The 12907-nt window shown below is 46.7% G+C and overlaps 1 protein-coding gene across 2 annotated transcripts in view; it reads right to left on the bottom strand.

Moving 5' to 3' along the window:
* Nucleotides 1-541: 541 nt before the first annotated feature.
* The window catches only part of EYA2 (EYA transcriptional coactivator and phosphatase 2), a gene marked incomplete at both ends in the record, with an annotated part of 101150 nt that continues 88784 nt past the window's right edge, over nucleotides 542-12907 (bottom strand). For both annotated transcript variants that reach the window (XM_082325935.1, XM_082325936.1), the window contains 6 exons: nucleotides 542-622; nucleotides 4668-4768; nucleotides 5598-5719; nucleotides 6323-6437; nucleotides 6966-7126; nucleotides 9358-9416. In XM_082325935.1, the coding sequence (XP_082182061.1) occupies nucleotides 542-622; nucleotides 4668-4768; nucleotides 5598-5719; nucleotides 6323-6437; nucleotides 6966-7126; nucleotides 9358-9416 (639 nt within the window). The remainder of the gene's footprint in view (nucleotides 623-4667; nucleotides 4769-5597; nucleotides 5720-6322; nucleotides 6438-6965; nucleotides 7127-9357; nucleotides 9417-12907) is intronic.

Here is a 12907-nt window from a genome sequence, read left to right as displayed (position 1 = left end):
GAACGGTAAGACTTTCCCCACCCGCCCACCCCAAAAAGCCAGATTAAAAACACAGGTACAGAGCTTAATACCAGAGTAATGAGATTAGTTCATAAATTAAAAAAATACAAAAAAAAAAAAAATCAACAGTTTCACTCTTATTTTCAGAAAGTCCCAAGCGATGTGGCGTACTGTGCAGACTCCTCACTGCGTCCTCTTCCCCTTTCAAAAGCAAGAAAACTGACAAGTAGACCCAAGACTTCCAGGGTTTGTCGTTGATGGAAAAAGGCAGTTACAGCTCTACGCATCCGGCTTAACCGTGTAACTGCAGGATCCCCAGCGAGTTATCGGAAGGCTTTTCCTCTGTCCAAAGGAAGGAGGACTTGACACAATGTTCTTTGGCTGCAAGTTCTTAAAGGCTTCCACTGAAAGGGTTCTCCTTCAAAAAAAAGAAAAACTGCAGTTGCTGTGGGATTTTTTTAATAACAAAATGTTGAGGAATAGGTGGAACCGATGTAACAGTTTGAGTGAAGCCCTCACAGTGCTAAGATGTTGGGGTCTGCTACAAATATTCAAGTTCCAAGGCGTGCCGAAGAGCTTCCAGGTCAGCGTGACAAGAGATTCTCCAGAATGGCATGTTGTGCTAGAGTGAAACCAAAAGAGGGTATTTTTTGGTTTTTGTTTAACACTGAGATCAAAACAACTTTCTTAGCTTGCACCCTCGGGAACAGGGCTTTGCCCCTGGGCCACCGGCTTGTCACGGTGCCAGAGGCAAGGAGGCTCCTCTTGGAGAGGCAGGGAGGGAGCGGGAGCGTCTGCGTGCACCACCGCTCTCCTGGGCAGCGGACAGATCCTCCGCAGCGCGGGAGCGTCCTGCTTCGGAGGAGGCGGGCTGACTTGCTGAATGCACTAGCTCTCTCTCTCTCTCACCTCTGCTCTCCTATTTTTCCCGGATTAATCAGGAATTGCAGTGCTCCTAGAAACACCTCTCTTGCCACTTAGTGATGTTCACCTACTGTAACAAGTTATACAAGAAACTTGGGCTCTCCAGAGAGCATCATAATCCTGTCCTCTAACACCAATTTCAAAGTTGTCCTACTTACTACTCGTGAAAGCTCTTGCCAGTGCTTCACAAACCATACGTATCATACAATGAAGTTAGTAAAATTTACAGAAACGTAAACAAAAGAACGTAACACCACACAGAGTCAAAATGCTTTCTAACACTTCCACTTCCAAGTTAACCGCAACAGCAGGTCACACTGCGCTTTCTGGAAACCTAGGAACTGGTATCGCTGCTCAGGTCAGTTATTCCTTTAGCGCAACACCGCTGCCTCGGAGAGAGGCTTCAATCACACCTTGTCCTCAAGCTTTCCTAACTCCCGGTTTGGAGAGACTACCTGGTATTCTTCTCCTGCCTCCCTGTTTTTCAGTTCATATTTACTGTGATAAATCTGAAGTCCTGCATACAAACGTCCAGGTTCTAACCAGGCTGTTCCACTTGAAATCTTAGTATCTGGGCAAAACCTGGGAAGGTCAGCTCTCTGCGACCTACTGCTGTATATCTTGATTCATCTCTTGAAAATTGTGAATATACTCCAGGAAAACCAGAGTTGGATCTGAAAGAGGACGAAGCACCAACTTGTTTAAGTGCTGTGAAACAAGTGGAGTTCACCTACGCGGGGGACCCGAGATGGAAGCTGCAATCTGGTAAGGCACGAACAGCACTCCGGGCGCATCGCTGCGTCAGCGTGGTTCTGCAATCGTTAGCGATAGCTACGATCCAGGTGGTTACTTGCAAAGAGATAACCTCAAAATAATTAGAACTTGCTTTTAGATGTGAAATACAGCTTTTCTTGATACGTTCTGGTGAGCCTGGGGTTTGAATTGGATTTGTTTCTTAGCCCAAACAGTTAAAGCAGTTTTACTTCAGATCAAAGACACAGCTCATTTCTGCACTTAGATTTTATAACAACATTTGGGCTTGTGATTTTCTTCGCTTCCTCCCAAAATACCGGTCTCCGTACCGTCAGTGACAGGCATGCAGGAACAAACACGCAGAAAGCCTTAACTGACAGAGCTCACTCCCCTTCCAGTGGGGGAATAAAATTTCTGAGCGTTCTGTCACTGGAAATAATTCAACTGTAAACACAGTTTCTGGATAAATAGCTTAGAGCTTTGGAGAATGCATGCTTCCTAGACGGATGACTCTGATGAAGGGAGATGTTCCTTTTCCAAGTGTACCTACCTGTGTAAAGGAACTCCAGTGGTTCCAGATGTTTGTTTTACAGAGTGTCTATTTACACACCTCTGATGCTGAAATACAACTCAAGCTTCCCCGGTATGTTGCCCATCAGTACACAAATGCTTCCTTCAAGCTATTTATCAGCGCGTATAGAGACAGAAGCAAACACCGACATCTGAAGCGACTGGAATCCATTGCTCTGCAATTTCACTTGAAGGGGAAAAGTTATTTCCTTCTCCCTCCCCCTCCCCTGCTTGTTATTAAACCCATTCCATTAAATGATCTCTTTTTCTTTCTTAAGAAGAAAACTTGGCCTCCCAGCCACTCCTGTTGTTCAGCATTTACAGATTTATCACTCATCAGACAGGTGAAGAAAAATGACCCACTAAAATGGAGATCTTATCGCTGCTGTCGGCAAAACAGTGCAAGGCTCCCTGCCTGGCCCCCCCCCCCTTTTTTTTTGTATGAAGCTCAGGTGTGTGGAAGCCTTGACTAATGACTGTCATCAATCAAAGGAGGCGACAGCCCAGCAAAGAATGTGCTCTACTAATGGGCGAGCTGCTTAGGCCAGGAGACACAAGCAAGGGGCTTCTTCAAATCCTGCCTATAGAAGATTGCTGAACCTTCCCACTTCTCCGTACAGCCAGAGAGCCCCCGCCGCCTTTGATGCAGTCGTGTGCGCTGACCCACTACCTTTGAAGTAGGCACTGGGCTGTCCGAAGCAGCGGGCTGTTACCACTTCAGCCCCAGTCATGCATTTTGGGCTCTTCTCTGACAACTCCTTAACCCTTCAGGAGCTAGAGAACCCGCTGCAGATTTAGCTGCTTTTCCAAGGTGGGGGCAGGTATTGCTGCTTGCATTGGCCAGGGGAAATACACTATAGAAAAAGAAGGTTTCTGCCGCTTTCAAGACGACCTCAGACAGAATTCTGGGGATAGAACATGTGCCGGTCACCTTATTTGCCGAGATCCCTTTGCTCCTGGGCTTGTGCACCCAATGAGCTCAGATTTGCTTGGAACGTCTTTGCAGGATCTCCATTCGGAATGAGATAGCAGGTCCTCCAGCACAAGGTTCAGCTGTACAGCTGAGTTCCCGTGAGGTAATATTTTGTACATCACCCGAGCTACAACAGTAATCTGTGTGCCTATTAAAAATTAAACAGTTTGCGGAAGATGGGACTCACGCAGTCGGTTCCTGCATCTCACGTGCAATGCTCCTGAAGCAAATGCCGCTCAATCGCATTTCTGCAGTCACATCAGGAGCACAAGACCCAGGACGCACAAAGACATCTTGCAAATAATGCTGGCCACTAACAAATTGTATTCCTGTCCCTGCAAAGCCAAGTAAACGGAGACTCCAGGCCTGCTTCTGTTCTAAAGACTGGGAAATTAAAACTTTGGCCATGCAATTCTCACGTTGTACAATTCAGTTGTGTTCCTGACTGCTTTCCTTCAGGTCGTTGCCGTTCTCCATGGTTCTGCCACTCCTGGGTTTCTGTAATACCCTGACATCCCACGTGGACGGCAGAAGACACTCCTTGCTGGACCTCCAGCCCTGCCCACCCCAAGTCACTGTAAGCAGAACGTGAGCTTTCCTCTCCTCAAATTTTGCTTTCATCTCTTCCAAGCTCTGGGGTTGCGGCTTCCCTCCTCTTACAGTCTACCCGAAACAAGGAAGCTTCAACTGGGCCCTAAACTCCGGTTCTCATTCCCCCATCAGTGGCCCGTGGTCACTAATGGCCAGAGGACTCGACTGGAGGCACAGGTCAGTCCGTTTAGTTCTGTCTAAGGCCACATCTACGCAGTGAGCATGAAATATTACCGAGGGCTTGTTATTCCTGACCATGCTGCTTTTGCAGTTTCTGTTCTACTTTGTATTCAGTCCATCTTCCCAATTTCTTTTTGCTTGTGAAATTAAGGAGATATTGATCCATAAATCACTGATGAAGGCAGCAACTCGGTACTAGTCTCTTTGATGTCCAGAGACATCGAGACACATTAGTCTCACTCTATGATGTTACACCCTATGATCTCAATGAGTCATAACGTAAATAACGCATATTCTAATAAGTCATTCAAACCTAATTCCAGTAATTTGGAATTTACAAAAGCAACATGTGCAGATCAGAAATTCACCCTGCTTGCTCATCTGAGATCACACACTGGAGTTTTCCTTTTCAAGTGTTTAAAGCCATCTTTATTAAGCAAGAATGATTCCTGGAACACATGACACAGCGACTACCTAAGAACTTGCACTAGCTGCCAAGGTGGGGGGATCTACAGCAGGAAATTTCTCAGGAGGCTGTTGAGTATTTTGCGTATTAAGAAATGAGACCAATTGTAAACTGTTTCAAATGGAGGGAGCTTCGTTGAATGCTTAAGTAAAGAAAGGGTCATTGAAATGAAAACTTGGAAGAACCCAGCATGGCATCCAAACACTGTACCTTTTTTGCTCCCTGCTCCTCTTCAACACCATCTCCTATTACGACGTACACGGCTTTCCTTCCAAACCTTTGCATTATTCTTTCAAAACAGCTCTCTTTCCCTAAGCAACAGAAGAGAAGACACACTTTTTTCATGTGGACACACACAGCAGGTGGGGCTGACGTTCAGGTACTGGAAGTGGAGTTGGGACCTAATTGAACCTGCTGCTACATTCCTCGCTTTCTTTTGAAGTTAGAACCTAACTGAATCTTCATCTGAGATGGATTCTCTCCATCTCATGACAGCCACTAGCATTTTCTTTATCAGCTAAGGACTTCCAAGTGCTGCCAGTTTTCTGTAAGCTTTGTGACTCTGACGCACTGCTTAGACCAGCAGCTGGCAGACTGATGGGACACTCTCGGTATTCAGTTTCAAGAGCCCTCTTCTGTTCATTCTGGTTGCAGTAAAAACATAAAAATACAAACCTCAGAGGTTCAAACACTTATACCAGAAAGGACAGAACACAAAGAAGCCTGAAGCCAACCCTAGCAGTACTTATTACTCACACAGCTTCATAAAGCTCGTTCAGCAGACTTGACCCCTGTGCAAGAACAAGAGGATCCAAACAGTGTTTCTGTGTGTAACAGGTCCAACCAGGCTGTATTCCTCCGAGCTGGGTGCAGCTGAACATCCCACACGCAGCAGATGCTCCACAGCGTAGGTATTTTTCAGGCTTACTCCCGCACGGAGACACTTGTGATTTTTTTTTTTCCCCCCAGTCTGTACTAGCTTAAGTGTGGGCAGTCAGGATGTGAGAGAGAGATGTGTAACCACGGAGCTAAAAATAAAGCTCATACATTGCTTGTTGCCATCAGGTTGAATGGATGTGCCTGACTTAGGGACAAAACTTCAGTCTGTCTTCAGTGAGGCCTAAGTTAGTTTGCTCTTACCTGTTTTTGTTGCGCTGTAGATGTTTTCAATGGGGAAGACGGTGCCCAGCCCATAGAGAAGCACTTTAGCAAGAGCTGGTATAAGCTGAGTTGTGGTGACCAACACATTCACACAGTTAGGCCTAGAAAACAGAAGTTGGAAGTGTCAATCTGTGTCTCTCTCTTGCTCTAGACTGAAAGATGGCAGGAAGCAAACCTTTCTTGCAACTGGAAGTTCCCAAGCCAATTGTGAGATTACACAGCTAGAGGCAGATAAGGTGAGTACTGGTAATGGCTTTTTATCAACTTAGTAGAACGAAAAAAACATAAAATAAACTAGCAGGAGCAATCCTGCATGCATGCCAGGGTGTATTTTGCAGGAATTTAAACACCATGTAATAATGTCCATGCTGGGTTCTTTGAGTGAACGTGTTCGGGGATAGAAGGGCCCTTTTCTCCCTCTCCTACTCTTTTGTAAATCTGCTCATGTGAAAAGCGTGCCACAGATAAGGCAGCCACGGAAAGGCAAGAAAAAAAGACTGGTTTTTCTTTTGCTCAGTTCATCATCTCAAGCTCACCCCAACCCCTGATAATTCGAGTCTGGCAAACATGTGCAGACTGGCCTCCCACAGGTTTGGCCAGCAAAGTCCTATAAATGTGTCTCGATTTGTTTAGAGGGGGGAAAAAAAGGGAAGCAAAGGAGATCCTGGATCAAGCCCGCAAGCAATTCTTTAAGCTGTTCTTACCGGGAATGTATCAAATTCAGCGCCTTCAGAGCATGTGTGAGCCAGAGATCAGTCAGCGCTTCAAGTTCTGCTCTTAACTGCAGCCAGGTTTCCCTCTTAGGAGCTCCTATTAAACCTGTAAGCAGGGAAAGCATCATTGCAGAAGCACAGAAAGGGAGTTGCATGGCTTTGTATGCAGAATGCCGAAGGGCTCTGAACCTGCTCGCACGCCCTTCCCTTGGCCCTGGTGCAGGCTGTTTCCCTCTGCCCACTGCCCCATCACTCCAAGGCTGTGCCATCAGGTACATGAGGCCTTTTACTCTCCGGCGCAATGGTATCAGTCACCTGCACACTGTGGGACCCTGTTAAAACACCTTTTTAGGTGTCAGGAGTGAGCATAAAGCTCGTATGGGAAGTGAGCGAGGGGATGAAAGAGCTGTGTATAGTGGGTAGTGGCCTGAGCTGAGAGACGTCTGAAGCCATACCTCCTGCAAATCCTGTACAGAACCTTATTTAAGGATGACTACTGAAATGCTTGCTCAGCTCAGTGTGAAATATTCTCCTCACGACGCTCTCTATGCCTCCTCCGTAGCACGTCCCTAGCAGGGTCAGAAGTAGTTGGGAAGATGAAAGGCAGGCTTGTCGCCTGGCCATAGACACTTACCCCCTACATTGTTTTTGTAGGTGTTGTACATCTCTTTCACCCGACGGTAGCGGAATGCTAATTTCCTCATCCAGTCAACTCCCCCGTGAACGCCCGAGCCCAGACACAGATTTGCACTGGCGGTTGAACTGTGAAAGCCATCTGCGGAGAAGTTGTATGTGCTGGGAAAGGGAGGAGGGAAGGGGAGAGGTCAGTGTAATTACGGCGCCAGCAGGGAGTGGAAACAATTGAAAAGAAACGTGGAGACAAGTGGCAGCAGAGATATACGCAGGACACACCGTACAGAACTGGAGTTCATCTCTAGCACGGTTACCAGCACAGATTTAAAAAACCGTTCTTACTGTAAGCGCAACGCCGGTTACTTAGCGCTCCCTGCCAGTTCTGAGGTTCTCTGGACTACAAAACGTCTGACTGTCCGCAGGTCGCTGAAACTCCTCACCTGCCTCTCATCCAGGCTGCTAAGGCAACTGCAGAAATACTCAAATCCTAAAGGAGAAAATTCTGTTTTCTCCTTTTCAGGAGGAGTTACCTTTCTGACTGCTTGGCTATATTGCTCAACGGGCTCTGAACACACATTAGATCAAGGGAAAAAAAAAGAAATTAGCTAAAGAAGCCTTAACTGCCTGCAACATGTAAAGTTTGTTTGTTTGTTTGAACTGAATTAATACTTCAAAGCAGCATTAGAGTAATTACCACAACGAACTGGGGGCAAGTGACATCTCCACAAACACCTTAAACAGGCCGTTTCGCTGAAGGAAGCAATCCTGCCTTCTACCAGGCATTTGCTCCTGCCTTCAGCCCTCCTCGACGTCCCTTTCTTTGTACCAGCACAAGCACTTCTTCAGCACTGAGGTGAAGCAGATCGAGGAACTGTTCCAGTTAAAAGATAATACAGCTTTAAAAATAAAGAAGTTGCTTTTCAGCTGGATCAGTTCCCTGGTTTCGGGGAGGGGGGACAGGCAAGCAGGCAGTACCAGCTCCTGTCGTCTTAAAATCTTTGCCGGATGACAGCATCGGGGGGGTTTCGCGGCTTGAGCAGATCTCTGAGCTGCGATGGAAGAGGGCAGCCGCACCTCACGGGACAGAGTTGGCTGGATCAGGTCACAGACCCAGTGGGTTTGGACAAACTCGGCTTGAACCAGAGCAAGGGAAGGGACGGAAAGGCGCAGTGCCACAGACCTACCCTTCTCAGCTGCAGCCTGGAGGTAGTTCAGCGTACAGCGCTTCTGACACATCCCTGGGGGAGCAGCCGTGCTTGTGTATTCACATCCTGATTTACTGCGCAGTAATTTCCCCTTCTAGAAAGCCCTGATGCCACTTTATCTCTGTATTAAAGCATCCAGATAGGAATTTAAGATGCTTAACATACTTGAGTCAGCTCGGCTTCACTTCCCACACAGACAAGCCATGAGCAACTGAGAAGTATTTCTGGAGCAACTGAGACCACTCAGGCCCGGGCTCTTCACAGGATTCAAGATACGCAGTTAGCATACGGATTTTTTTGTTCACTCAAAGTAAGTGCATTGATTGAGATAAAACCCGAATTAACGTTTTAATCAATGCCTGAACAAGTACCTAGACTCACCTGCTTACAGGCCCCTGGAGCTGAAGGACCTAAATACACATGTACCATCTCAGCGCGTTGGAAAGCACAAACCAGCATTTCAGTTACAGCAAAAAAATCTTTCAAGTGTTCTCTGCAGAAGGAAAAGTCTCTTCCCTAAAACCCTTCATTGTTTCCTGTGCTGTTTCTGCACCAATTTCTCATCATAACCATCATAACACACTAATTATAAAGCTCTGTATGAGCTCTGCACGTTTCATTCTTGTGCCAATTACCACGACTCTACAGGCAACACTTCGGTAAAGGTAGATGTAGTAATTGTACAGAAGTAGTTTTTATGTACGTGATGATCTAACTTACACAGATAATAATAACATACGGTGCAGTTTTGGTGGAAATTTCTACCAGTGAGAAGGCTCTGGCCTGGCAAGGTCCACAATCCCCACTACTAAGCCCACTGATTACAGATTGGGCAGTGGGAAACCTTTCAGTCTGGTTTTGAAGTGTTCTGGCCACCCCTGTGCCAACTGGCCAGCCAGCCACAGCACACCAGAAACTAGTGGCATCTGACTGGAGTTCAAGCTTATTTTAGATGTATTTCCCAGAATGGTTCAAAGCTCAGCATAGTCAGGGCTCGACAGCAGGCACAGGCATATTAATGTGAGAAAGGGGACTCTTCTGCTTCTGTGTGCTTAATAAACGCAGGCAGCATGGAGGGGAGAGGGTGCGTGGCTGAGAATGTTATTTCACATCACCGACCAGCCCCCTGCTATTTTCAAACAGCTGGGGACTGCCTGACCTGCAGCTTCCAGCCTGGAGATCCCGTACCTTAGATCTTGACCGTTATCATCGGATGATACATCATCTATGTGGATCTGGTCACAGTCCTGAGAAGCGTATGAAAAAAAATAGAGCAGTAAGTAAATGCTTTGAAAAAAATTTTGAAAGAATGTAATGCAAAATTACTTTAAGAGAATATTAAGGAGATAAAATCCTACATATTGCTAGTACTGTCTGGCATAGTCTAGCCAGTTACTTGTTAGGAACAAGTATCACATAGCACTTGCACAAAATATGAATAGACAGAGCGTGGGTGTGATCTGCTGTTATCTAAGGGCACAACAGCTCTTGAATAATACAGTAAGTGAAACTCCTTCCTATGCAGACAGGAGGGAGAGAGATGCTTGTGTTTTAACCAGGGAAACTGTGGTTTTTAAACTCTGTATGCATGATTGATAAGGCAGAGATTTGGCAGCCTCTCCCCCTGTGAAAATACTGCTTTGGATAGGAGGTGTATGCCCACATAATTACAAGGGGAGAAGATCTGTCCCAAAGAAACTTCCAGAGACGCCTGTCCTGCTGGTGTTTTCCCAGGCTGCTCCGAGGGGGCTGAGCTTCCTTTGATGTGCCGGGAAGCTGGGCTGAAGCGCCGAAGGCGGCAGCCTCCCATAGCCCCAGCCGCAGACAGAGCCGCGGAATCACGTGCGTCAGTCGTGAGGAAATCCATGCACAGGAAATTTAACCAGAATATCTTCTTGGCGTGCTGCCTGCATGAAGTGTGTACGCTAGATCTTATCTTCCAAAATTCTTCATTGTTTGAATGATGGAGGCCCTGCCTCAAAAATCTGAGAAATGTTATTTCTTCGGTTTCTTTCCTAGCCTTAACATTAAGATTAGAAAGAGAAAAATCAGGAAGCTTTTCCCACCACCTTAAATCTCCTTTCTCCATGACCCTTGCAGGTATGAACAAAACAGAAAGCCTTCAAGCTGGTGAACACTGTCTTTTGTTCTGGTTGATTTTTCAACAGAGGTAAAAGCACTGGGTACAGCAGGACTCCGAAGTCAGAACAACTGCAGCTAACCAAGGTACGGCTGTTCTTCACCACTTCAGTATTCTGTAAACCGCAGAATTTGCCTTACTTTCCTTAGACAATTATGAGTTTTATGAATTACTTTAAACTAGCCCCTTTCAAAAAAAGAAAAAATCCCCAGACAAGTAACCAAACCTGCTATCAATGGCAAAACGTCACAGATAGGTCTTGTCCACAGTCATGAGGTTTTCTGCAGCATTTATTTCAGAGAATTCTCAAAAAGACACACGATTTTATCCTGTTCTTGTCTCATCAGTCCTCTTATCAACCTATCACTGGGGTGTATATTTCTGTATATAATTGCAGCCAAGCAGCTGAAGAGCAGGTCTCTGCTGGCACCTCTCCCTCTCCTCCACCCCCCGTCATTTTTTAAGCCCCCCTCCCAATCGCTGTTGTGAGCCATGCTGGGATAATATTGATGCAGCCCACTCCACTCCACTCCAGTTGTATGATGCAGGGCATTAAGTCAGGGGAAAGGTATTTGTGGAAGGATCTGTTTTTCTCATTTGTGAATGAATTGTTCTGTACACTGAAGTGTGACAACAGTAGCTATCACATTTCTAACTTAATAAAATACCATGACACTTGGTGAGACGCTACCTCATAGTCCGCCGGCTGAGCCTATCGTGTTACTGGGTGAAACACAGGGAAGCTGGTTAAAGCAAGAATGTGGACCATGTTTTACTACTTGGTTACGAGACTAATTTTTCATTCTTACAGAATTTCCTTGAAATCTTAGTGAGCAGGGAATCAAGGCAGGATAGCTGGGCTGCTGAAAAGAAGGTCCAGATTGTTCGAATGGAAGCCTGCAATGGGGACATATCCCAGTTTTCACATCTGCTGACTTTTTAAAATGATACTCTAGGATCTCAGGGCTACATGATGTGTGGCACGTAGAGCCTGTAACCGAGTCAAACGTATAAGACCTCAGTCAACCCTGGGAGCTGAACTGTTTTTACTGCTGTGATATCTCTGGGTCAGTCTGTGCTACGCAACCTGCCTGCAGGCGGGACCAGACCCGTGTACCCACATAGTAAAGGAGCCCGGGCCAACGCAGCTTTGAAATGGTACTGCAGGCTTGGAGAAAGCCTCGGCTGCCTCCTTTTGAAATAGAAGCTGTTCCTGAGGATGCAGGGAGAAGCTCCTGTTATCACTTATGGTCCCTCTGAGCGCTCTCAAGGTATGTCCCATACACACAGGAAAACAAGTTGCGAACACACAGGCTGTCTATTTGTGTATCAAGGCTGTGTTAGATATTTTTAAACACCTCGTGGATTCATTGATCAGTTGATCTTGCGTCCCTCGCTAGGCAGGGGGTTAACAGCTCCCAGAACACAAACCCTCCAGGGATGGCTCTGAAAGGCAGTAACTCGTAAACACACTCATCCCTGTCTGCTAATTCCTCATCCCCCCCGTCAGTGCCCCTGCCCTTAATACCTGTTTTCCAGAGTGCTGGGCAATAGTACCTCCAGAGGGACTGGGGTGGAAGGTACTGTTCTTTAGCCAGTGTTGCACTGTGAACAAAAGGCAGCTGGGAGAAAAAGCACAACCCTGGAAAGCCCAGAGGTCGTATTTTAACTTCAGTGTGATCTGTAACCTTGGGCAACTCCTTTTCTCCCCAACTTCCCAAAAGGGGAACAGAGAGTGAGAATACCTCCTTTCAAGTGAATATTTCCTGATATATTCTGCAGTGCGATCAGAGCCCTTTGTACACAACACCTTGTATGGCCTATGCTTGCAGACCATAGGGATTTAATCTGCCTGTACTGTTGCAACTGCAAGCAGAGATGATGTGGTCAAGAGGCATGTAAGTGCTACAGGAGTGGATGAATTAGCGTGGCAAAACCACGCTTGTATGATTTCAATGTGTGGCTCGGCTTTGCTTGCCTGGGTTGTGTTGCTAACCTCCTCCAGACCGGGGCAGTGCTTGTGCTACACACCGGCTGCCCTCGGCAAGGTCTGGCGCCTCGATTCTTTGCTACGGGGCAGGCACACCACTAAGCTGTGCTTCCACAAGCAGCGACCTCCTCCCCTGCCCTGAATCGGCTGGAAAGAAGTCCAACTTCGAAGCTGTACAACTGAAGAGTTAACTTGCTGACAGAGAATCCCTTTCTGTAAAAAGGCCAGAAGTGTTTGGTAGGAGTCTAGGTCTAAGGCTTCTCCAGTCACCCAGCTGTGCTGGGGAGCGGTGATCAGCCTCCTTCTACCCAACCAGCCTGAGGTCTGGGGAGAATCGAATGGGAATCGGCCTCCCTGCTAGGCTGCAGCACTAAGAGAGGATGGGTCGAAGCAGGTCAGCTGAATGGATCTGCTGGTTCGCCTGTTCACACGTCCAAGATTCCCACTCCCGAGCATGGCAGGAAAAATGCATCCAGACAATGCATCCAAGAAAAAGCTGCCTGAATCCCTTCCAGGTAAACCCTGCATACACATAAAGCCCTGGCTAACAACAGTCTCAGAATCATTTTTTGATAGAAAAAAGGGAGAGTATTCCAGTTCAGGCTCCT

This window comes from Platalea leucorodia (genome assembly GCF_965183815.1).
Source record: "Platalea leucorodia genome assembly, chromosome: 13".
Lineage (NCBI taxonomy): Eukaryota > Metazoa > Chordata > Aves > Pelecaniformes > Threskiornithidae > Platalea > Platalea leucorodia.
The sequence above is the reverse complement of the archived record's forward strand: the minus strand, read 5'-3'. Positions and strand labels throughout refer to the sequence as shown.